General features: G+C 41.6%; 1 protein-coding gene across 3 annotated transcripts in view; it reads left to right on the forward strand.

Moving 5' to 3' along the window:
* Positions 1–27,030, forward strand: part of ALDH16A1 (aldehyde dehydrogenase 16 family member A1) — a 62,042-nt gene that overhangs the window by 26,861 nt on the left and 8,151 nt on the right. For all 3 annotated transcript variants that reach the window (XM_026677463.2, XM_026677464.2, XM_087946793.1), the window contains 8 exons: positions 7,689–7,841; positions 8,842–9,039; positions 11,953–12,051; positions 15,518–15,654; positions 16,254–16,359; positions 16,444–16,610; positions 18,116–18,283; positions 23,832–24,036. In XM_026677463.2, the coding sequence (XP_026533248.1) occupies positions 7,689–7,841; positions 8,842–9,039; positions 11,953–12,051; positions 15,518–15,654; positions 16,254–16,359; positions 16,444–16,610; positions 18,116–18,283; positions 23,832–24,036 (1,233 nt within the window). The remainder of the gene's footprint in view (positions 1–7,688; positions 7,842–8,841; positions 9,040–11,952; positions 12,052–15,517; positions 15,655–16,253; positions 16,360–16,443; positions 16,611–18,115; positions 18,284–23,831; positions 24,037–27,030) is intronic.

The following is a 27,030-nucleotide window of genomic DNA, read 5'->3' on the forward strand; positions in this document are numbered from 1 at the left end:
TGGACTGTTTATAATGACTATGCTATAATTCTTAAATGGAATAAATTATAATTTTTGATAGCACAAGCGTATCTGTATTTTTACTGCGTGTTAACGGGAAGGCTTATCTCACACATTTACCTGTCTTCCTATCTGACTTCGCTTCCTATCTGACTTCGCTGCACATTCTGTTTAGTTTGTTTTCCTTAACACCCGTTGGGGAATCCAGGCTTAACATTATATATGTGTGTGTGTGTGTGTGTGTGTGTGTGTGTGTGTGTGTGTGTGTTGTGATTCCGGCATCTGCTACAGGTTTTTTGAATGACAGCTCCAGCGAGGAGGACTTATATGAATCAGCAAGTTCTAACGATGAGGAGGAGATGAATGCATTTGATTTGCAAGATCGGCTTGAACCTTCAAACTCTTCCACCCTTCAATTAGGTGGTCAGCCGGGAACGGGTGATAATGAGGAACCAATGATATCTTCAGGTGAAGAAGATGATAATTTGGATGATTGCTGGGTAGATGTCAGGACAAGACGTCTCCTGACAAGGAGGAACCAACGAGGATACAGTAGGAGAGCAGACCAGCAATTAGACTAATTAGTTACTCTATAAAGGGAGAGATATGACTTTGCACTTTGTCCGGAACAAAGTGTCTATTTGCAAGGAGAACTGAAGAGCACAGTTTGGAGGATTTTGATCTGAAATATCTTGTTGGGATTTGGATTTAATTCGTTGGAACTTCTACTTATTGGAATTATTTTGTGAAGGATTTTGATCTGAAGAATCTTGTTGAGTCTTGGATTTAGTTCGTTGGAACTTTTACTTATTGGAGCTATCTGTGAAAATTCCTGTTTGCTGCCTTTCTTTACAAGGACTGTTGCTTTCAGCCTTATCTGTTTACTTTAAAAGGTGGGACATAACATTTTCCTGTTTGCTGCCTTTCTTTACAAGGACTGCTGCTTTCAGCCTTAACTGTTTATTTTAGAAGGTGGGACATAACATTTTTTGTTCCGGACCCAACAGACCATCTTTGCAACGATGGATTCAACTCAAATGCAACAATTGGTGGAGCAGCAACAGATGCAAATAAATCAATTACTTCAGAGCAACGTATCCCTTCAAAATCAGGTAACACAATTATTATCATTCGTTGCCAATTCTCAAACTGTTTCAGCTGCAGCTGGAGTTCCCCCTGCACCCCCTGTGAGAAAAATTCCGATAGCTATGCCAGATAAATTTTCTGGGCAAACGGACATGTTTTCAACATTTTTGGGTCAGTGCCAATTGTATTTTTCTGTGAGGCCGGAGGATTTTCCAACCGATCGAGTTAAAATTGGCTTTATTATTAGTTTGTTAACCGGGCAGGCTGCCAAATGGGCTACTCCCTTATTAGTACAAGATAGTCCATTACTGGACGATTTCCAGGGGTTTATTCAACAGATGAACGTTATGTTTGAGAATCCAATTAAATCTCAAACTGTGGACAGAAAATTGAGGGATATTATTCAAGATAAACACTCATTGCAAGAATACGTTGCAGAATTTCGCTTGTTGTGTATGGACTCCACCTGGAATGAACCAGCTCACATGGCAGCATTCCAAGAGGGTTTGTCCGACATTATCAAGGATGAACTAATTCATGCAGAGCGTGCTTCAACTTTGGACACATTGATTACTCAATGCTTACGTATTGAAGCTCGCCTACAACATCGTGGGTGTAAACGGACCGTTGCAGAGCCACCTGTGTTTCCTCGTTCACGCACCCCGTCTATGAGGGTTTTCCAATCCAGAATTCCAGCAGAGGAGCCGATGGAGATAGGCGCACTCCGCCCTCGTTTAACAGTTCAGGAACGATCGAGAAGATTTCAGGAAGGTTTGTGCCTTTATTGCGGGGGTTCGGGACATTTTGCAAATTCTTGCACTCGGAAGGGGACTCGTGGACCTGTATCAAAACCCATTGCTGGTCCGTCGGGAAACGGGTAGGCCCGACCTCAGGAAACCCTAGGTCGGGCACAGTATTCACTTTCATCTCAAATTGCTGAAGTTAATTCTGGCCCTCCTCGACATTTACTTTTGGACACTCGCATATTCTTGCAATCTCGGAAGGAGGGAATCCCTGCCGTGGCACTGGTGGATTCAGGGGCTACGACTAGCTTTATGGATTATGATTTTGTAAAACATTTCAAAGTTCCTTTAGTGCCTGTGAATCCCCCATGCAGGTGGAAACCGTAGATGGGCGCGAACTCAAGTCGGGACCTATTCGCTTTGCCACCCAACCACTGCGTATGCGTATTGGGGATCACGAGGAGGCGATAAGTTTTTATATCACTTGAACCTCCATCTTCCTTTGGTGCTCGGAGTATCCTGGCTGCGTCTACACGATCCGTTGGTGGCTTGGGCGCAGAACGCTGTTTCTTTTCCAAGCCTGCAATGTGTGGACCACCTGAGACATGTCTGCGCAGGCCAACATATTGTCGCTTCTGCTGCCTCGATTCCTTCAGAGCTGTCGGATTTCCCGATGTTTTCAGTGAACAGGAGGCAGATCAATTACCACCACATCGTGTTTACGACTGTCCCGTGGATTTGATACCGGACGCTCCATTACCAAAGGGGAGGTTGTATTCTTTGTCTGAGCCTGAACTAGTTGCACTTCGAGAATTTTTGAATAAAAATCTAGCTCGGGATTTATTCGACCTTCGTCATCCCCTCTTTCAGCACCCGTTCTCTTTGTCAAGAAGAAGTCGGGAGAACTTCGTCTTTGTTGTGACTATAGACGCTTAAATGCTATCACTGTGAGAAATAGCTATCCTTTACCGCTCATCTCCGAATTGTTGGAGCGGTTACGGGAAGCTACAATTTTCACGAAACTTGACTTACGTGGAGCTTACAATTTGGTTCGGATGCGTAAGGGAGACGAGTGGAAGACGGCTTTTGGCACTCGTTATGGTCATTTCGAGTACACCGTTATGCCATTTGGTTTGACCAACACTCCTGCTGTATTTCAACATTTAATGAACGATATCTTTCGAGACATGTTGGATAAGTTTGTTGTCATATATTTGGACGACATTTTGATTTATTCAAAATCTAAAGAGCAACATCTTCAGCAGGTGCGTCAAGTGCTTCAGCGTCTTCGGGAACATAAACTTTATGCTAAATTAGAAAAATGTTTCTTTTTTCAGTCGTCCTATCGAATTCTTGGGACACATTATTTCTCCTGTGGGCATTGCTATGGACCCCAAAAAGGTTGAGGCGTTGTGTAGTTGGGAAGCTCCTCGTCGGGTTAAAGATGTGCAACGACTTTTAGGATTTGCCAACTATTATCGGACTTTCATTCCAGGTTTTGCGAAGATAATGGATCCCATAACCCAGCTTCTTTGTAAGAAGGTTCCATTTGTGTGGGGGCCTCCACAACAACAGGCTTTTGACACTTTGAAAAAGCATTTATAACTGAACCCATATTGAAGCATCCTGATCCGGATCGCCCATTTGTGGTCGAGACAGATGCTTCTAATGTCGCTATCGAGCAGTGCTGTTACAAGCTTCGGAGGATGGCGCTCTTTTGTTTCCTTGCGCTTATTATTCTAGGAAGCTTACAGCTTCGGAACGCAACTATACCATTTGGGAAAAAGAGTTGTTAGCTATTAAGGTTGCTTTTGAGACTTGGAGACATCATTTGGAGGGAGCTCGACACAAGGTGGAGGTTCGGACAGATCATAGGAACCTGGAACATTTGACCACGGCTAGGAAATTGAATCAAAGGCAGATTCGTTGGTCGTTATTTTTGCCAGATTTAATTTCTCGGTTACTTACGTTCCAAGTGGTCAGAACCGGAGGGCGGATGCATTATCTCGGAAACCGGAGTATACTTGTGCCGAAGATCCTCTTCCTTTACGGACAGTGTTACCACCGGAATCTCTAGCCGTACTGCAGGAACCGGTAGATTTACGGGCCCAACTACGAGAGGCGCAACGTTTGGATGCGTGGGCGCAGCAGAGACGGGAGGACATTGGCCCAACTTCTCCATGGTCTTTTGAAGACGATCTGCTTCGATATCAGGGTTTATTATATGTGCCTACCAGACCGTTGAGGGCTCTCATCATGACACAATGTCATGATAACCCAGCCGCTGGTCATTTTGGATTACACAAGACCTTGCATTTGGTCACTCGGACTTTTTGGTGGCCTCGAGTTCGTCATGATGTGTCTTCTACGTCGCTTCTTGCGTTCAATGTAGGCAAGCGAAAGCAGCATCCGGTGCACCTCCTGGACTTTTGCAACCCTTGCCGACTCCAAGTAGACCATGGGGAGCGATCTCTATGGACTTTCTGACACATTTACCGTCTTCATCGGGGTTCACAACAGTGCTTGTGGTAGTGGATATGTTGACTAAAATGGCCCATTTCATTCCCTGTCGGAAATTACCATCGTCCCGCACTACGGCTCAGTTATTTTTGCAACATATCTTCCATCTACATGGACTGCCTGATAGAGTGGTTTCTGATCGTGGGGTCCAGTTTACGGCAGAATTTTGGAAACAGTTAATGGCGGCTTTGCAAGTGAAAGTATGTTTAGCGTCAGCGCACCATCCGGAAACTGATGGCGAGACGGAGAAGGTGATTGGGATTCTTACTCAATATTTGAGATGTTTTGTTAATTTGCGACAAAGCGATTGGGTGAAATACCTCCCGTTAGCAGAATTCGCGTTTAACAACTCGCAGCATACCTCCACCCGTGTCACGCCATTTTTGCAAATATGGGTTATCATCCGCGTTTCTTCCCATTAACTATGATGGATTCCCGGTTCCTGAGACCCGAGAGTTTTTGGAAGAACTACACGCAGTTCGCCGTCTACTGATACAACAATTGAACAAGGCAAAAGAAGATTATAAGCGGTTTGCAGATCGGTCCCGTCGAGATACACCTCCGTTAGTTGTGGGTGATAAAGTGTGGCTATCTACAAAACATCTGAAGGTCGATCGCCCTATTAGAAAACTTGATCATCGGTTTATTGGTCCGTTCCCGATTGAGGCAGTTATTAATCCCGTGGCATACCGCCTCACTTTGCCACGATCCATGCGTATTCACCCGTCTTTCATCGATCTCTTTTGATTCCTGATTCTTCTGTTTGTCGATTACGTGATTCTGCTGAACCGGGTCCGTTATCATTGCCTTCTGAGGAGCCTGCTGTTGACGATACGGTGGTCGACGTCCTTGATTCCCGTTGGCTCAAAGGTCGCTTCCAGTATTTGGTCAGGAGGAGGGTAGATGACTCGGAGGTTTGTTCCTGGACGGATGCGTCTACACTTCATGCTTCGGATCTGCTTCGAGACTTTCATGCACGCTTCCCTTGAAACCGCATCCGGATCGCCAGACCGGGGGAAGGGCCCTGCGGTGAGGGATAGTATTGTGATTCCGGCATCTGCTACAGGTTTTTTGAATGACAGCTCCAGCGAGGAGGACTTATATGAATCAGCAAGTTCTAACGATGAGGAGGAGATGAATGCATTTGATTTGCAAGATCGGCTTGAACCTTCAAACTCTTCCACCCTTCAATTAGGTGGTCAGCCGGGAACGGGTGATAATGAGGAACCAATGATATCTTCAGGTGAAGAAGATGATAATTTGGATGATTGCTGGGTAGATGTCAGGACAAGACGTCTCCTGACAAGGAGGAACCAACGAGGATACAGTAGGAGAGCAGACCAGCAATTAGACTAATTAGTTACTCTATAAAGGGAGAGATATGACTTTGCACTTTGTCCGGAACAAAGTGTCTATTTGCAAGGAGAACTGAAGAGCACAGTTTGGAGGATTTTGATCTGAAATATCTTGTTGGGATTTGGATTTAATTCGTTGGAACTTCTACTTATTGGAATTATTTTGTGAAGGATTTTGATCTGAAGAATCTTGTTGAGTCTTGGATTTAGTTCGTTGGAACTTTTACTTATTGGAGCTATCTGTGAAAATTCCTGTTTGCTGCCTTTCTTTACAAGGACTGTTGCTTTCAGCCTTATCTGTTTACTTTAAAAGGTGGGACATAACATTTTCCTGTTTGCTGCCTTTCTTTACAAGGACTGCTGCTTTCAGCCTTAACTGTTTATTTTAGAAGGTGGGACATAACATATATGTGTGTGTGTGTGTGTGTGTGTGTGTGTGTGTGTGTGTGTGTGTGTATATATATATATATATATATATATATATATATATATATTTGTTTTCTGAGGTTCTCGCGGGTATTTGTATGTGGATCTTTGGTTATTCGGGTTTTCTCCCGCTTCAATACTTCCAATCTTACGCGGGAGAAAACCTGAATAACCAAAGATACATACATACATACATACATACATACATACATATATATATATATATACACATAAAGAACATAGTATGTATTTTAAGAATGTACCAAGCAGAATTCGATTGGAAGTTATGTACTATATTGAATGTTATAATTCTAAAGGCATAAATTGAAGTTTAATTAAGAGTTGAATGGATAAAATTAAATGATATAAAGGTGTCATACTCCAATTAGTAACTACAGGGGAAACTATATTTAATGAGAAAAAATAATATGAAATTGAAACAGAACAAACGAAAGTATAAATACAATGATTAGAAAGACATTGAAACTTAGAAAAAGATATATAGTTGAATTTAGATATGAGATAATTAAAAATAATTTTGAGAAAACCAAGGGAGGGGAAAAATTATGGAGAAAATGTTAAAATAGTAATAAGATATGGAATAGAACACAAAGATGCATATGAAATTGAGTTTGTGTCTGTATGGAGAAGTGATAACCCAGGATCATGCTATTCTCAAAAAAAGATGTTTTATTTGTATTATGTTTTTGTGAAAACCCAAATAAAATTTATTTTATTTTTTTTTAAAGATCTGCTTACCGACGGAATCACTTAGCCGTGTTTCACTTTAGGAAGCAGGAGGTTCAAATATTTTTGCTTCTTCCCTATTCATTTCCAATACTTCATATAATGAAGTTACAATGGCACTAAAAAAACATGATTTGACCGGTTTTCACACAACCATTTTGGCATCCCCATGATCAGGTGATCAAAATTCAGATGCCTGGCCATTGACTCACATTTATGACAGTTGCAGTCTCCCGGAATCATGTAATCATCTTTTCTTACAAGCAAAGTCAATGGGGAAGCCAGATTCACTTAACAAGTTACTAATTTAAGAACTACAGTGATTCGCTTAACAAATGTGGCAAGAAAGGATGTTAAATGGGGCAAAACTCACTTAAGAAATATCTTACTCAACAGCAGAAATGTGGGGCTCAATTGTGCTCATAAGTCAGAGGTCCCCAAACTTGGCAACTTTAAGACTTGTGGACTTCAACTCCCAGAATTCTCCAGCCAGCATAGCTGGCTGGAGAATTCTGGGAGTTGAAGTCCACAAGTCTTAAAGTTGCCAAGTTTGGGGACCCTGTCATAAGTTGAGGAATATCTGTATCTACTTTATTCCAGCTTTCTTCTGTTTTCCCATCATCCACTGCATTTCACTCTTCTTTTGATAGTGTACTTCAGGACCCTTGGCCTCCTACTTATTCCAAAATCAGCAACACGTCCATTCTCCCAACTAGAGCAGGAATTTGATATGGGGAAGGGGGACTTTGGGCTGGCATGGGAGAGGTGGTCATTTGAATATGATCTGATGGAGAATGTGTTTCTGCTACAGGTGGGTCGTTATCTGCGTCAAGCCACAGCTGGCAGTGGCAAGAAACTTTGTCTCCAACTTGGGGGGAAGTTGCCTTTCATTGTCTTTGACTCAGCTGACTTGGATAGTGCTGTTGACGCGGTGGTTGATGCCATCTGGCTGAATCGAGGACAGGTATGCTTTTAACCAAATATCGAATGAAGAAGAGACTTGGTGAATGGCTGTTTCTTAACATTTCCCCCTTTTTCAGGCTGCTGGTTGCTCACCCAACCATAGTAAAAGAGGAAAATATTTTTAAAAATCTCAATTCTTCATATTTCTTCTTCAGCAGCCTGTTAGATTTTAACTTTATGATATAGTAAACCTTTGCCCAGAATTTTCTGAAAATGTTGGCACACATATATAAAACTTTGGGTGTGCATTCTAGCTGCCCCCTTCAGTTGCACCTATTCAGCAATCACCGTTGTGTTTATTTTTTTTGCATTTGCACTGTTTAAGACATTCAACTATTTAATGTTACATCAACTAGTCCCTAAAAATAGATAGGAGCTAGACATGTAATTATAGGAACAAGCGGGAATACAATCATTTTAAAATAAATTAATGGCTTCTACTGTTAAACCCAGATTCATTTTTCCAATTAACAAAGAGAATAAAGTAAGGGCAGAGATACTTCAAAAGGATCTCTCTGGAATTATCTCTAAGCTTGACTCCAGAGATAGCAAGACATTAAAGTTTGGCCAACTTTAGATGAAGTTAAATGTAGTTTGGCCAACCAATAGATGAAAATAGTTGTGGAAATAGCCTGCTTCCAGACATATTGTATTTTGTAGGTTATATCTAATCTTTTGAAAGGGGTCAGAAATAGACAATTATACAAGGATTCTACATTGACCAAGCCAGGGTTGGCTCAGCTATAATTTATGGAATACAATGTTCATTCAACATAGCACACCAAAACTAAAGCTCCAAACATTTCCAAAATGGGCAAAGAATCAATCTGGGAATCATATTATTTTTGTAAATTGTTTGTCCACATATTCTAAGTTTAAACATTTTTAATGAATCAGGCAGTGAGTCTTATTCTTACTCTGGCAGAACCTTGGCTGCAAAATCCTGCAGCCAGGGATTGAATTAATCAACCTCATGGGTGGCTTTTCCTTCCCCTTCTCAGGTCCACAGTGCTGGGGCTCAGCTGTTCCTTCAGGAATCCATTGCCAAAAACTTTATACAACGCCTGAAGCACCGAATGGGGCAGCTCTACTTAGGAGACTCTCTGGACAAAATCACAGACGTGGGACCATTGATCAGCGAGAAGCAGCGAAATTTCATTGAAAGCCTGGTGGAAGAAGCTCGGGCTGAAGGGGCTGAGGTAAATGGGAAGGAGTTGTTGTGCCAGACCAAAGTCATCCTAACAATAGTAACACTTAATAATAGTAAGCTAAAGCTAAACAGGGTTAGGCTTTAGTCCTTAGGTGGGAAAACACCTCAGGAAACCCAAGAAGTCCCCGAAGAAGACAGTTAGGTCTTATGGCCAAACCCCTCTCCACAACTGAATATTTTACATTTTTAATATTTAATATCAAAATTATTAATTATTCAAATTAAATTATTAAAATTATTTAATTCACATTTTTAAATATTGCAGTTGAATAGCATTGAACTTGGCTCCTGGAAAATCAGCTTTTTAAAAATGTGTAATAAACTTATCTTTGGGGGTAAATTTATTAATATGTATTTGATGGAAAAATCCTTTCACATATAGTTGATGGCAATGCCTTTAAAAAATGTGGGGGGAGTCCATTACTAGTAAATTGTGTTAGATAATGGAATTTATTTCAGAACCAAATCATGTTGCTCATAAAGATGTAAATAGAAAAAAAACCTACTTTGAAGTAAACACATTACAGGTGAAACTAGAAAAATTAGAATATCGTGCAAAAGTTCATTTATTTCAGGAATGCAATTTAAAAGGTGAACCTAATATATGAGATAGACTCATTACATGCAGAGCAAGATAGTTCAAGCCGTGATTTGTCATAATTGAGATGATTATGGCTTACAGCTCATAAAAACCCCAAATCCACAATCTCAGAAAATTAGAAAATTACATGCAATCTGTAAAACAAGGATTGTACATAGAGCAATATCGGGCCTCTGAAAAGTATAAGCACGCATATGTACTCAGTACTTGGTTTGGGCCCCTTTTGCAGCAATTACTGCCTCAATGCAGTGTGGCATGGAAGCTATCAGCCTGTGGCACTGCTGAGGTGTTATGGAAGACCAGGATGCTTCAATAGCGGCCTTCAGCCCTTCTGCATTGTTCAGTCTCATGTCTCATCTTTCTCTTGGCAATGCCCCATAGATTCTCTATGGGGTTCAGGTCAGGCGAGTTTGCTGGGCAATCAAGCACAGTAATCCCATGATCATTGAACCAGGTTTTGGTGCGTTTGGAAGAGTGGGCAGGTGCCAAGTCCTGCTGGAAAATGAAGTCAGCATCCCCGTAAAGCTCATCTCCGGAAGGAAGCATGAAGTGCTCCAAAATCTCCTGGTAGACAGCTGCGTTGACCCTGGTCTTAATGAAGCACAGTGGACCAACACCAGCAGATGACATGGCTCCCCAAATCAACACAGACTGTGGAAACTTCACACTGGACTTCAAGCATCTTGCAGTGTGTTCCTCTCCATTCTTCCTCCAGACTCTGGGTCCTTGGTTTCCAAATGAGATGCAAAAGTTGCTCTCATCAGAAAAGAGGACTTTGGACCACTGAGCAACAGACCAGTTCTGTTTTTCTTTAGCCCAGGTAAGACGCTTCTGATGTTTGTTGTTCAGGAGCGGCTTGACAAGAAGAATACGACATTTGAAGCCCATGTCCAGGATCCGTCTGTGTGTGGTGGCTCTTGATGCACTGACTCCAGCCTCAGCCCACTCCTTGTGAAAGTCCCCAACACTTTTGAATGGCCTTTTCCTGACAATCCTCTCCAGGCTGCAGTCATCCCTGCTGCTTGTGCACCTTTTTCTTCCACACTTTTCCCTTCCACATAACTTTCTATTAATGTGCTTTGATACAGCACTTTGGGAACATCCAACTTCATTTGCAATTACCTTTTGAGGCTTTCCCTCCTTATGGAGGGTGTCAGTGATGGTTTTCTGCACAACTTTCAGGTCAGCAGTCTTTCCCATGATTGTGATTCCTACTGAACCAGACTGAGAGACTATTTAAAGGCTCAGGAACCCTTTGCAGGCGTTATGGCTTAATTAGCTGATTAGAGTGGGACACTTTGAGCCTAGCATACTGAACCTTTTCACAATATTCTAATTTTCTGAGATTGTGGATTTGGGGTTTTCATGACCTGTAAGCCATAATCATCACAATTATGACACATCACGGCCTGAACTATCTTGCTTTCCATGTAATGAGTCTATCTCATATATTAGGTTCACCTTTTAAGTTGCATTACTAAAATTAATGAACTTTTGCACGATATTCTAATTTTTCGAGTTTCACCTGTATAAAACATGTCTGTGAAACATCTGTGCTATTTGTTAAAATTATGGCCTTGGCTTTCTTTGCTAGTTGTTAACTAATAGGGAAGAAAAATGTAAGACTGAAGATTTCAGCTGAGAAATATTTGTAGCAGAGAGGAAATATTTCAGTAGGCACTTCTAGAAAGAGTTGGGCTTTATTTGTTTGATTCAGGAGTTGATCAAGAATAATGATTTCTCTATCAGTAAGGACCATCTTCTCCATCCTGGTATCCTTCAAACAAAATTGTTGGAGGATGTTTCTCTTTCTCTGCTTGCCAAGAAAGGATAGGGGAAGACCACCTGCATCTGGAGAGTTCTGGTTTAGAAAACCTTGATGTTATTTAGATCCAGCTAGAATCTTCCACAAGCTGAATGTAATATTTAATGGGGTTTATTTTCAAGTGTCTTTCTGTTCGTAACTTTGTGTGTGTGGGTTTTTTTTTTATAAACCCCACCAGCTTTTTGAAGTGTTTTAATTTCTTTGAGGAGTCCTTAGTGCTCTCTGAGCTTGGTTGTTTTCTTGCAGATGTTTTATTACCCAACTAGATAACATCAGTGCACTAGTTGGATAATGAAACCTGCAAGAAAATAACCAAGCCCAGAAAGCACAAAGATCCCACAGTTCAACCCTGAGCTGGAGACATAGAGGGAAAGGGACCATTTAGGTGTAGAATCCAATCCCCTGCTCTGGATAGGAATCTAGATTAGAGCTTCTGTGACTGCCAACCTAATTCAAAAGTAATTATTATTTTTTAGGTCTTCCAGGCCTGTGCATCCCTCCCATCAAGTCAATTGTTTTATCCTCCAACCTTAATCACCGGCGTGTATCAGACATCTCGTTGCGTCCAGGAAGAGGTAGGAGGAGATGAGAAAGCATTTCTGATATCTGATTTAATCTCTAGAAATTAATGTTAATAATAAATGGAATAAGAGAGCCAGTTGGGTCCAGTAGTTAAGGCTCTATGCTAGAAACAAGGAGACTGTGAGCTCTAATCTTGCCTTGGAAATGAAAGCCAGCCGAGTAACTTTAGGCCAGTCATTTTCTCTTAGCCCAGCCCACCTCACAGGATTGTTCATGTGGGATATAAATAAGAGGGAGGGAGACAGAGAGAGGGAGAGGGAGAGGGAGAGGGAAAGAAAGAAAGAAAGAAAGAAAGAAAGAAAGAAAGAAAGAAAGAAGAAAGAAAGAAAGAAAGAAAGAAAGAAAGAAAGAAAGAAAGAAAGAAAGAAAGAAAGAAAGAAAGAAAAAGAAAAGAAAAAGAAAAAGAAAAGAAAGAAAAGAAAAAGAAAAGAAAAGAAAAAGAAAAGAAAAGAAAAGAAAAGAAAAAGAAAAAGAAAAAGAAAAGAAAAAGAAAAGAAAAAGAAAAAGAAAAAGAAAAAAAGAAAAAGAAAAAGAAAAAGAAAAAAAGAAAAGAAATAAATCATTGAGTTTGTGCTGTTCTCTCTTCAAGTACCCATTTTTGGCCATATACTAAATTTCTTTTAAACTAGCTTTAATCCATCTTTCTTCCCTCACCTAATATTTTCAGACATGTTAGGCTAAGTTGTTTTAATTCCCACTGACCATGTTAAAATTGGAAATTCTGAAGCATTTGGTGGAAGGCACCACAGTAGATGAAGCCGCCATTCCGAACTTATCCTGTGGCCACTTAAACATGGCCAACATCACAATGTCCTGCCTTCTGTCTTGTTTTTCTGCCTCTCTTGTCTCCTGTCTTCTCCCTGTTTGGACTTTTGGACCATAACTTCTGTCAGGTCCTGAAGGGCTGACAGATTGAAGAAAGCTGTAGTAGTGTAATGGTGGGGGTCAAAAGTGGGGCTTTGAAAATGCTTCAAACCTCATGCAAGACCTCCTTTTCCTTGCCCCTTTTTCTTTCAGGTTTCTGTGCCTGCCTGAGAAACGGTATGGCTGTTTTAAAAGTCATATTAAGTTTAATAAATACATGTCTTAAAGTGGCAAGGTTTGCAGGTTGAAGGCTGAAAGAAAGATCAGTGCTATGCTAGGTTTGAAGCTTGCTAATTATGGCTGTAACTGATAACTGATCTCTGCATCACAGATACACATATAGACAATTGGGGAAAAACTCTGAAATACAGGTAGTCTTCAACTTAGAACTATTTAGTGGCAGTTCAGAGTTACAACGGCACTGAAAAAAGCGACTTATCACTGCTTTTCACACTTACAAGCATTGCAGCATCTCCATGGTCACATGATCAAAACTCGGACGCATGGCCAGCTGGTTCATATTTACGACGGTTGCAGTGTCCCAGAGTCACGCGATCAGCTTTTGCAACCTTCCGACAAGCAAAGTCAATGGGAAATCCATGTTCACTTAACAACCATGTTGCTAATTTAACAACTGCCGTGATTCACTTAACCAGTGTGGCAAGAAGGGTCGTAAAATGGAGCAAAATTCATTTAACAGATGTTTCGCTTAGCAACAGAAATTTTGGGCTCAATTGTGGTCATAGGCTGAGGCCTACCTACAGCCACTTCCTGCCTTTCAGTGGACATGGCTGTTTAAAAGCATTAAGGGAGGATGCTTCCCTCCTGAACCCTTTTCCCCAGTTCATAACAGTTGTTGTTGTCTTCTATCCATGGCATCTATCAAAGGAAGCTATGCCTTGATGAACTAACAGAGGGCCATCTCGCGACAGATATAAGAGCCACCAAATTGTGATGAAAAGAGACAAAGAGGTTGATATTGTCCAGGGTTTGCTTATCAGGACATACAAGGTGATCACTGAATCTTGGGACGCAGCAAAGGTCATAAATGGAAACCAGTTGCCAAGTGTCTGGATTTTGATCTCATGACCAAGGGGATGTTGCCATAACTGAAAAACAGACACAAGTCACTTTCTTCAGTGCCCTTGTAACTTGGAATGGTCACTAAATGAACTGTTGTAAATCAAGGACTATCTGTACTTAGGTGCACTACCTATTGGGAAAATAGCTTTATATAATTAGGGTGCAGTGAGTGGTGATACCAAGTAGATATAACCCTATCACATGCATGGAGAAGGGCCTAGTACGTCCTGTGTATCGTCCCCCACAACTCTTTGTGGATAAGAGATGGGGCATTTAGCTTTGTTTCTTCATTTTCTAACTACAGGTAGTTCTTGGCTTATGACTGAACTGTTTGATGTTACACAGACCAGCATGGGGGCTACTTGCGACATGGATTCAAAATTCTGATGGTTGCACCCTGTGGAGCCATGTGACCAAACTTCAGGGGCTCAGCAATCACGCTGCATTTATTGCTGTTTATAGCATCCCGGATCATGTCACCCTGTTTTATGGTGCTTTTGTCAAAAACCAGCAATTACTTCACGTTTTCAGCAAAACCATACCCACAACGAAACATTTGTTGGCTGAATGACTGCAGCATTTGTTTTTATGAGTGAACTGGTTGCAAAATTTATAACTGTCATGTCAGTGCCACTCCAGTTGTAACCTGGATTACCTTTATAATAAATTTGCTTCAAATGTGCAGGTAGTCCTCGACTTATGACCACAGTTGAGCACCAGATTTCTGTTGCTAAGCAAGACAGTTGTTAAGTGAATTTCGCCCCATTTGATGGCTTTTCTTGTCACCATTGTTAAGTGAATCCCAGCAGTTGTTAAGTTAGTAAAATGGTCGTTTAGTGAATCTGGCTTCCCTATTGAGTTTGCTTGTCAGACAGTTGCAAAAGGAGATCATATGACCCTGGGAACACTGCAACGGTCGTAAATATGAACCAATTGCCAAGCTTCTGAATTTTGATCATATGACCGGGGGGGGGCTGGAACAGTCGTAAGTGTGAAAAATAGTCATAAGTCACTTTTTCAGTGCTGTTGTAACTTCGAAAGACCACTAAATGAAGTATTGTAAGTAGAGACTCTACTACATCTTTTTCTGCCTTCCCTATATTTTCTATTCCATCAGATTTTGGTTATTGCTGAGGCTCCAGGTTGCATATTCTCAGCCTAAAGTTTTGGAGGAAATGTTGTTTTTCGTCCTACGCAAAATGTTTAAATTAAGCCGTTCATACTAATCTGCTGTCTCCATCATATATGCAGTTACTGCTGTTTTCAACCAAGCTCCCCTCCTTGGCAGAATTTGCTTTGATAGGAAATCAATTTGCTTTGGTAGGAAATCATAGGGTAACAGATTCTCATTGTTTAAAAATGATCTAAAGCAAGGGGTCTCCAACCTTGGCAACTTTAAGACTTGTGAACTTCAACCAGCTTGGCTGGCTGAAGAATTCTGAGAGTTGAAGTCCACAAGTCTTAAAGTTGCCAAGGTTGGAGACCCTTGATCTAAAGCATTTTCTTTTCCAGATCTTTGGACCTGTTCTGGTATCCCTGACTTTCCGGACAACCAAGGAGGCAGTGGCTTTGGGGAACAGTACCCCTCACGGACTGGCTGCTAGTGTGTGGACAGAAATTCTTCCCTTGGCACTCGAAGTTGCCCACAGGTATCACTTTTAGTGCAGCCTGTTCTTTGTTACGGTGTCCTGATCTCTCCTCTGGATCCATCTGCATTCTGTCATTTGGTTCCCAATCACAGAGACCTAAACCATTGTTTTCTCCCCTGTACAGGTAGTCCTCGACTTACAATAGTTCATTTAGTGACCGTTCAAAGTTCCAACAGCACTGAAAAAAGTGACTTACGGCTGTTTTTCACAGTTACAACCATTGTAGCATCCCCACAATCATATGATCAAAATTCTGATGCTTGGCAACCGGTTCATACTTACGACCGTTGCTGGATCCCATGGTCCCGTGACCCTCTTTTGCGACCTTTTGACAAGCGAAGTCAGTGGGGAAGCCAGATTCACTTAACAGCCATGTTACTAACTTATCAACTACAGCGATTCACTTTACAATTGTGGCAAGAAAGGTTGTAAAAATGGGGCAAGCCCACTTAACATATACCTCACTTAACAACCAAAATCTAGGGCTCAATTGGGGTTATAAGTCGAGTACTCCCCTGTACAGAACACGCAAAAGTGTCTAATTTTTCGTGTCATGCTACTTGAAATCCCTCACCCCTTTTTGTCTTCCATCTTCTTAGTTTGCAGGTTGGAACAGTCTGGATCAACAGCCACAATATGCTGGATGCCGCAGCTGCCTTTGGAGGGTATAAGGAAAGTGGCCGTGGACGGAACGGAGGCAAAGAGGTTAGTGAGGAAGGGCCGTAACTGTGACTGGCGGGAGGGATCCCAGCGCATCTCTAAGTTTAATTCTGAATTCTTTCTGTCCAGGCACTTTATGAATACGTGAGACCAATCTGGGAAAATCAACCACACATCAGTTGTTTGGATCTGAACTACAGAATCTTTGCTACCTCACCAAAGAGTGACCTCCCACTGATTCCTGGGGATAAGGCTCCCTCCTCTATAGTTTCTGAGCTGAAAGAAGACATTCCAAGGTAAGAATAAGTGGGAAAGCGCCTGTGGTTTTTTTTTTCAGAAAACTACTTCGCACGCTTTGTAGCAAGATTTTTTTTTAAAAAAAAAAAAGCAGAAAATCAGACTTGATGATCTTATACAGCCACAGCACCTCACAACAGAATGGGACAACATGCCACAGCCAATTTGCCCTGGCCAACTCACCACAGCTAACTCACGCGGTGCATTTGCATAGTTCTTTTTATTTTTGTTGACCATGTTTTCATTAAAATTAATTTATCTCTTGTATCAAAAGAAATTAATCCTATGACCACCAGGTTTTTTTTAATTCTTTGATGACGAATTATTAAAGGAACTAGTCCCATAGTGATTTATCCTGTGGTGAGTTGTTACACAGTCCCTGTGTAACACTCCTGTCAAAAACCGGTTGCATTATGGGGAAATGTTAAAAAACTGGCTAGACTTGTTTTTTTTATACAGCTCAAGGTGGTATGCACCAGGCTCCTATTTTCCCACAGCAACAACTTTGGTAGATGGGTTGGGCTTAGATGAGAAGTACATGCCTCTGGGAGGAATAGAACTCACAGTTTCCTGGTGATGGGCCCAAAGTCACCCAGCCAGCTTTCATGCTAAATGTGGGACTAGAACTCACAGTTGCCCAGCTTCTAGTCCAGCACCTTAAACACTACAATAAAGATGTCAGGCTCCCTTTATCTCTAGACTACACTTTTATTGGGAAAAGATGACCCTTAGCATTTTATCCAGAGTTGTTGAAGCTTTACAACTGGTATTAGACCTGGGATATGTATCCTAAATAACTTTTCAGCAAGAACAGAAATTTACAATGAAGCTTGAGAAAAAAATAGGAAAGTATCTTTATTATTGAGTTTTGTTTAAGATGGCGCCATTGCCTAATTCTGGAGTGCAGCTCATTAATGAGTTTTTGAAAAGTGGTTAGGATCAAGAGTTCACCTGCATTTAAATCTCAGAATCTATTCATCGGCCAACATCTAATCCTTCTTCCAAAGTCCAATGTACGGAGTTCCCCTGCTTTAGCTAAACATTAAGAACAATAATGGGCCCCACATCATTGTGAACCATCCCTATGATCAATAAGAAAGGCGTGGTTCTCTCATGCCGAGTGCATTGCAGCAGTGCATAAGGCCTTTCCTTTCTCATTCAATAAGCAGAATTCATAGCCATCTTTTGTATCTCAATTTTGAGGAAATGGGGGGAAGGGATTGTAGCCCTTGAATATAAAGAACTACGCTTAATAATAGAAGGACTATGTCTTAATATCCAGACATTTTCACTTTCCCAAACCACTTTGCAAGCCTATTCTAGAGAATTTCATCCTCGGGAAGTCTCAACCTATCTGTAAAATCCACGCACCCGGAGTTTTTTTTTGCCTTCCTGACCTTTTCAGCTTTGTTTTGAAATGGATTCAAAAGAACAAGAGGCAAAAGCTCTGTTGCGGTTTCTCCTCCCTCCCTCTCTCTTCCTTCTTCTCTCCTTCCTTCCACAGCATGGACCAAACCTACAAGCTGTACTACGGTGGTGCTCAGAAGAGACCGGATTCCTTGAGTTCCCGAGCCATCCTTGATCACGCAGGCAAAGCAGTGGCCCTTGTGGCAGATGGGAACGTGAAAGACATCCACAATGCGGTGGAAGCTGCTCACAAAGCAGCGCCTGGGTAAGTCCAGACCTTTCATTTAGCTTACCATCTAACCCAGGGATTTGGGATTGTTCTCTGATTGTGAGACACGTACAAGTAGTCCTTGCTTAATGACCGATTGCATAGTGATCATTTGAAATTACAATGAATCTTCCCCCCCAAAAAAAAAGGTACTTAGGATTTGGTTCCAGAATTGCAATAGCTGCGCATACAGGGAGGGAAGGAAGGCAGGAGGGAGAGGGAGACACAGAGAGAGAGGGAGGGAGGGAGGGAGAAGAAGATAGAAAGACAAGCAGAGATAGGTGCCACAGGACTGAAACTCTCAGCCCCTCCTATTTATCATCTACCTGAAGCTATTGGAGATCATCTGCTGGCACCTAATCAGTTATCAGCAGCATGATACCCAGGTATATATCTCAACACACCAGGATAAACAGGAGAGGGAGGAAGGAGGGAGAGAGAGTGTATGTCACATGCTCATATTTGTACTCTTATCAACCGGCTTTCATTTACAGTAGTTTGCAGCATCCCATGATCACATGACCATGATTTTCAGCAGTTTTTGCCATTTTCCTGCATTTACTTCCAGTTTTCTGCAAGAAACACCCATTGGATAAAATAGATTTAATTAATGGCTGCTGGGTTCACTTAATGACCATGGCATTCACTTAACAATTGCCACAAAGAAAATGGTAAAATTTAGTGCCGTTACCCGGTGAGCTGCTTAATAACCACCATGACTCGCAACTTTAATTCCAGAGTCCGTGACACTTATAAGTTGATGACTATCTACATAGAGAGAGCTGCCTGTGATTTATCAGCATACTCACAGGAAGAGACCAGTTACATACTTCAAAAAGAGGACCCCACAATGTTCTTTGTTCTGTGTTAATTAACATTTTTTCTTGCCTTAATATTTAAACACACTGCTCAAAAAAATAAAGGGAACACTTAAACAACACAATGTAACTCCAAGTCAATCACACTTCTGTGAAATCAAACTGTCCACTTAGGCAGCAACACTGATTGACAATCAATTTCACATGCTGTTGTGCAAATGGAATAGACAACAGGTGGAAAGCAGAGGCAGTTAGCAAGACACCCCCAAAAAAGGAGTGGTTCTGCAGGTGGTGACCACAGACCACTTCTCAGTTCCTATGCTTTCTGGCTGATGGCTTGGTCATTTTTGAATGCTGGTGGTGCTTTCACTCTAGTGGTAGCATGAGACGGAGTCTACAACCCACACAAGCTCAGGTAGTGCAGCTCATCCAGGATGGCACATCAATGCGAGCTGTGGCAAGAAGGTTTGCTGTGTCTGTCAGCGTAGTGTCCAGAGCATGGAGGCGCTACCAGAAGACAGGCCAGTACATCAGGAGACGTGGAGGAGGCTGTAGGAGGGCAACAACCCAGCATCAGGACTGCTACCTCCGCCTTTGTGCAAGGAGGGACAGGAGGAGCACTGCCAGAGCCCTGCAAAATGACCTCCAGAGGGCCACAAATATGCATGTGGCTGCTCAAACGGTCAGAAACACTCCATGAGGGTGGTATGAGGGCCCGACATCCACAGGTGTGGGTTGTGCTTACAGCCCAACACCGTGCAGGACTTTTGGCATTTGCCAGAGAACACCAAGATTAGCAAATTCGCCACTGGCGCCCTGTGCTCTTCACAGATAAAAGCAGGTTCACACTGAGCACATGTGACAGATGTGACAGGGTCTGGAGACGCTGTGGAGAACGTTCTGCTGCCTGCAACATCCTCCAGCATGACCGATTTGGCAGTGGGTCAGTAATGGTGTGGGGTGGCATTTCTTTAGGGGGCCGCACAGCCCTCCATGTGCTCGCCAGAGGTAGCCTGACTGCCATTAGATACCAAGATGAGATCCTCAGACCCCTTGTGAGACCATATGCTGGTGCGGTTGGCCCTGAGTTCCTCCTAATGCAAGACAATGCTAGACCTCATGTGGCTGGAGTGTGTCAGCAGTTCCTGCAAAACAAAGGCATTGATGCTATGGACTGGCCCGCCCATTCCCCAGACCTGAATCCAATTGAGCACATCTGGAACATCATGTCTCACTCCATCCACCAACGCCACATTGCACCACAGACTGTCCAGGAGTTGGGGGATACTTTAGTCCAGGTGTGGGAGGAGATCCCTCAGGAGACCATTCGCCACCTCATCAGGAGCATGCCCAGGCGTTCTGGGAGGTCATACAGGCATGTGGAGGCCACACACACTACTGAGCCTCATTTTGACTTGTTTTAAGGACATTACATCAAAGTTGGATCAGCCTGAAATGTTTTTCCCCACTTTAATTTTAAGTGTAACTCCAAATCCAGACTTCCATGGGTTGCTAAATTTGATTTCCATTGATAATTTTTGTGTGAGTTTGTTGTCAGCACATTCAACTATGTAATGAACAAAGTATTTAATAAGAATATTTCATTCATTCAGATCTAGGATGTCTTATTTTTGTGTTCCCTTTATTTTTTTGAGCAGTGTTGTTCCACAGAATTGGAAGAGATCTTCTGGGTAGTATTTCTCAAACTTGGCAATGTTAAGATGTATAGATGTTATATCTCTCAGAAAGTCTTGAGCCCAAGTTGGTGGGGGGGGGGGGAGTATGTCAAAAAATCCATACTGGGATTGCACACTTTAACACTGGGATTTGTTGCATGTGCCAAATAAAACTTTGGATAGTGTCATACAAATATGTTACATTGAATTAGAGTTACTGCTGCATATTTCATTTGTGAATCTGTATTTGTGTAAATTAATTCGGTGTATAAGAACAGTGATCTAAAGCTTGGCCAGTTGAGAAAACAATTAAATTGATGCTACCTGAAAGTATCCAAAATAATAAAGCTGCATAAAGTATTTTTGCTATTTTTCTAAGACCCATCAGCAGAGGACATTAGATGCAAACTAATCCTCTAATATAGATAGTCTTTGCCTTACGACCACAGTTTAGCCCAAAATTTTGGTTGCTAAACAAGACAATTGTTAAGTGAATTTTGCCCTATTTTTTACCTTTCTTGCCATAGTTGTTAAGTGAATCACTGCAGTTGTTAAGTTGTAACACAGGTGTTAAGTGAATTCAGTTTCCCTAGTGACTTTGCTTATCAGAAAGTCACAAAAGGTGACTTTTGTGACCCTGGGCTGCTGCAACCGTCATAAATATGAACTGGTTGCCAATCATTTGAAATTCGATCACCTGATCGTAGAGATGCTGCAGTGGTCATTAGTGTGAAAAATGGCCCAGTGCTGTTGTAACTTTGAATGGTCATTAAGTGAACTGTTGCAAGTTAAGAACTATCTGTACCTTTCCTTTCTTATGTCGTGCAGACTGATACTTAAAGCACACATTTGTGATTGGTTCGAATTTCTTTTTGACCCAAGTACAATTTCATCATCTGAATCTTGACAGAGTGGAAGGGATGGGTGGACGTTTGGAAATGTTATTTATTTTGGCAAACATGCTATTTTATTTCTTGCTCTCTTCGCCTTGTCTTGTGCAATACACCAGAGAGAATATTGGGGGGGTGTGCGTGTGTGTGTGTTGAGAGAGAGAGAGAGAGATACATATTTTTCTTCCAAATACCTTCCATGCTTCCCTAGATGTATCTGTCCTTTAATGTAGAATATGTACTTTTGTCTTTTGATGAACCAAATCACTGATTCCAGCCTAGCTTTTCCCAACCACCAGAGGGGGATGAGATTCATAATTCATGCACATCTGGAAGAAATCCAGATTAGAGAAGAGGGCCTGGGTTTCAAACAAAGATTTGTTCCAGCTCTGGTGTCAGAGAACCTGCAAACACAATGCAGAAGGATGGGAAGGTCACTGCTCGGTCATTCATGCCTGATGGGTCTAGGACAACTCACCATGGTCAACTTGCCTCAGGACAAGAGTTACTCTAATATTGAAAAAAATGTGAAATAATTATTAAAGAAGGGGTGCCAGAGGGGGGTGGTGCAGAATGAAATGCGAATGAAAAAAAATACGATAAAATGTTTAATTATTGTAAATAATTAAGTTGAATTGTTGGATTGTCCCACAATGAGTTGGCAGTGGCGAGTTATCCCATGGCAAGTTGGCCACGGTGAGTTAGTCGTGGTGAGTTGACCACGGCAAGATGGCTGGGGCGAGTTGTCCCATTCTGTGCCCTGGACATCTTCCACCTGGACTGTTGCAATTGCTCTACATGGGGCTACCCTGGAAAAGTAACCAGAAGCTTCAACTGGCACAGAAGGCAACCACACGAACAAACTTGGGTGCCCAAAGAATGATGCATGTAACACTTTGGCTGCGCAAACTGCATTGGGTGCCAATTTGCTTCCAACTCTAGTTCAAAGTATTGGTTTTGACCTTTATAGCCCTACTTGGATTGGTCCATATTACCAATGGAACCATCTTTTCCACATTACATCAGCCTATCCTACACAGTCAGGCAGTGAAGCTATGCTTGCACCCCATCAGCTAAAGAATTTCAATTGGCAGGGTCCAGGAGGAGAGTCTTGTCTGACATTCCCCCCTCCCCAAGGCCCCCACTCGCCTTTCTTTCTAGCAAAGTATGAAAACATATCTCTGCCACATCCTTTGGGGCTCACAGAGAAGCACACAACCATGAGGCTGATTAAGTGGCCTTGAATGTCCTCTCCCCAAGCCTTTTAATTAACTTTTAACATTTAAAATGTTTAACATCCTTGCTTCTTGCAAATTTCTAGGTTTTAATAGTTCACCTGCACACTGTTCAGAGCCCCTCTCTGAGTGACTATGGAAGTTTCAAAATTTAACAAATAAATAAATTGATACAGATCAGTGTTTCCCAGACTTGGTAGCTTTAAGATGTATGGACTTCAACACTCAGAATTCTCCAGCAAGTGTTTCCCTCTTCTCAGTTTGCTCTTGCTACTCCTAAAGTAGCAAATGTTACTCTTACTCCTGGACTCTGTATTTAGAAAAAGCTTGATTTAGATCACATGTCCTGAGAATGATTCCTAGGGAAACAAAGTGGTTGAATTGATTGGTTGATTGCCGTTCCCTTGCCTTTTTCTGCTCTTTGGGCATTCACTTAGCTGCTGTAGAAGATGGCATAAAATAAGGAGTCCATGCAGATTTTACTCCACTAATCGTTACCGACTCTAGGAGGCGGTGCTCCCTCCATTTCAAAACCATTGAGCCAGTGCTGTCCAAAGACATTTCCACAGTCATGTGGCCAGCATGACATCATGGAGTGCTGTTACAGTCCCACTATTGTGGCACCTATTTATCTACTCACATTTACATACTTTCAAATTGCTAGGTTAGCAGGAGCTGGGGCAAGAAACAGGAGCTCACCCTGCCACGGGGCACTTGGGTCTCAAACCTGGGCTGCCAGCTTTCCAGCCAACAAATCCAGCTTCTTAACTGCTGAGCCACCATGCCACCCCAAAGTTAGCATTCTGGGCTAAATATCTTTTTTTTTTTTTTGATGCAGTAAAGTTGGTTATACATTCTCAGGAAGGGTTATTCTATGAACGATGGTGCTAGTTTTCCTTTCTAACTTTGGGCTGGTCTCATAACAGATGGGCGAAGAAAACAGCACATGCCCGGGCACAGATCTTGTTCTACCTGGCTGAAAATATGGAACTCCGTCGAGCTGAGATTGCATCACAGCTGGAATCATTAATGGGTATAGAAAAAGAGAAAGCTTTGATGGAGGTGGATATGAGTGTGCGGCGACTATTTTATTGGGCAGCTTACTCTGACAAATATGGTGGAGTTGTGCAGGTGAGAATAACAGGGGCTTGGGTACATATGATGGGTACATATGGTGCACTTTGCACTCTGTAACTGTTGATGGATGGAATGTGGCTGAATGCCCGGAAGAGTTTGAGATGTGACCATACTCAGTGCCCAAGAATTAAGCTTATGAGCAGAAGGTATTGGGTTCAATCCCTGCTGTAAAAAATAACAAAAAAGCTCAAAATTCTTGAATAATTTTCTCCAACTTTGGTGCCCTTCAGATATGTGGAGTTCAATTCACAGAAGCCTTAGCAATAGCTGTCCTGGCTAAGGATTTCTGGGACTTGGCCCATATATCTGAAGAATGCAAAAGTGAAGACAGTTGTGAAGGTTAAAGCCAATCAGAGTTGGCCATATCTATGAGTTATATAACCCAAGTTATGGTTTAGCTCCTTCTTGAATGATTTTAATCTTTAATTAAAGTTCCTTGGAAGTATCATCATTAATTTATATGACTTTATGTTTGTTGTGAAATGACCTTACAAAAAGGAGGGGCCCATGCTTTGGGAATAATCAGTTAAAGAGGGACGAGCCTGAAATTGAGTAATGGACAAAGAAAGAAACTTGGAAAGGATATGCTATAAATAATTAGACCTTTAAAAAAGTTGGAGGGAGAATTACACTTTCAGGCTTGCAAAGTTCTGTTAGTGCAACCTCATAATAAAGTATGATTAGCTCATCCTGTCATGTTTCCTGTCTGATCTTCTTGGGAGGATGGCAGTTTCCCTCTTTAGGTAGGTATTCTTAAAAGTACTGGAAAACAGTGGTTCCACGGAAGGCACTCCACTTGTGGAGTGCCCTATTGTCAACCCTTGAAACGATGAGCATCCGGTGGACCGACTTGGAGTTGCCATTTGGGGGTGGGAAGGCTTACAAGGATAATGAAAACAGTAAACTCGTGGTGTGGGAGGTGGACAACAAAGAACAACCGGCCAACTATCAGCTGGAGAGCAGGCTGGCAGCAGAAGAAAGAACTAGGCCCAGCAGAAAGATTCCAGGCCTCCCTAGAAGTACAACAGCCATGTGGGTGGGGCAGGCATGCGCAGGGGTGGGGTTAAATAGATGGGAAGCAGCAGTGGTTATTACTGCCTTTGTTTTGGTTGCTATGTGCCGATGTTTCCAGGCCTGCCAGAATTAAAAGCAGTTAATCGAACTTTTTTTTTTTTTTTTTTTTTAAAACAAGTTTTATTAAAAGTTTCAACAACAAACAAATCATTACATATTAAATCTTTCCCTGTCTTTCTACAATAATTTCCCCAATATTCTCATAAAACACAAACAAACACAAACAAACATAAAAAAATCTTTTAGTAAAGTACCTTGGCCCCAGTTACCTCTCTTTGCATGGGCTAAAATAATAGCGCATATCACTCTTCACAATTCTATCTTATTTAATCCATCTTAATTAAATCATTAAATTTGTATCTTTTGCCCATTCATTATCCCTCTATCTCTTCTTATAATAAAAAGAATTTCTCCTGAAATCACTAATCAGAGTATGATGCCTTTCTATCCTCCCCCTAAGTTAGTAAAATTAAAATTCAACATAACAAATACCCAATTTGGTTCTGCTTGGTACATTCTATCCACCAAAAATGTTTAAATACATTGTATCCTCCTTTCCTTCGATATTTTATTACATTTCAAAAATCAATCATTATTAAATCAATCATTATTAAAAACTTCAACATTTCAATTTTAAACTTCAACATTTTAATTTCTTATTAAATCTTAAACCATTCTAATTTACTATTTCAAATATAAATGTTACAATACCATCTTCTGTACCTTAGCAGAATCTTTCTTACAGAAATTTATATTTCATCCTTTGTCTCTAAAAAAATCCCTCTTCTCCCATCCAATTTTAAAGCTTTGAGGCTTTTCTCCGCCTTTCCCCTTTCTTTCTTCCCCACCAAATCTTCCTACCCCCTTCTTCTTCTAACCTCTGCCTTGCTGGGATCCCTTCTCTGTTGTGTTCCCTTTTTCTCTTGTTTATTATCATTATATTTATTTTGCATCATATTTTCTCTTTCTCAAATGTTTTTTAAATCTTAAGTCCTTCATTTTCCTTGCTCTCTTCCTTCCTTCTTCCTTAGATAAGTTTTGGGATTCAATGAAGATGGCGTCTTCGTCTCTTCCTTGTTGTTCTTCTTCCGTTTCCATCTGTTCCATTGTCTGTTGGTAATTGACCAGCGCCATTTCTAGAAATAGAAAAGCTTTTTCCATGCCATCTTTGCAGGCTGCTTTTGTTTGCTCATATTCATCCCTCAGGTCTTCAAAAAGGAAAGCCATTATAAATAAATCTTTTCTTTCTTTATTCCTCTTCCTTCTTACACCAACCAAATATTCGAGAGAAAGGCAAAACAATCCCAAAATCCACAATCCTCAATAAATCCAAGCAAGCCAAAATTCCCTTTCCTCTTCCAGGGGTGGTATCAAACAAATAAAAAAAAAGAGTCCAAATCTATATTTTAAAGCCTTATTAAGATTATATTTCTGTCCTCAAGTCTTCAAGGCATCTCCTCCAACAAGATCCAAATTTATATATTTTCTTTATCCTCTCCCTTCCGGCTTAATTCCGTCGGGAGGAGAGTAAACTTTCCTTCAGCACCTCAAAATAGCCGCTTTTTTTTTTCTCTTGTGGAAAAAAATCATCAAAAAACCATCTTTTCAGGAATTAAATTAGATAAATCTCAAAGCCCTGGGTCAACCAAGAAGAACTTTCACTTTCAATAACTTTCTCTTCTTCCTCCTGCGCATACTTGCCCGGCTGTCAACTTCTTTGTGGCGGCCATTACGGACCGCCGCTGCACTGAGTCCTGGTAAAAGGGGTTCTGCCGGCCAGGGAGGGGTCTGCAACACCCCAAACCCTTCCTCCGGATCCCCCTTACCTTCAGCTACCCCTGCAGGGCAGCCTTGCCTCCGCACCCGTCCAGGTCGGAGCCCCAAAACGGCTAGCGCGGCAGGGATCGCGCAGCT

Source organism: Notechis scutatus, chromosome Z (assembly GCF_049901735.1).
Source record: "Notechis scutatus isolate UNSWTSFEM ecotype Mainland chromosome Z, rNotScu1.2, whole genome shotgun sequence".
In the NCBI taxonomy this organism is placed as follows: domain Eukaryota; kingdom Metazoa; phylum Chordata; class Lepidosauria; order Squamata; family Elapidae; genus Notechis; species Notechis scutatus.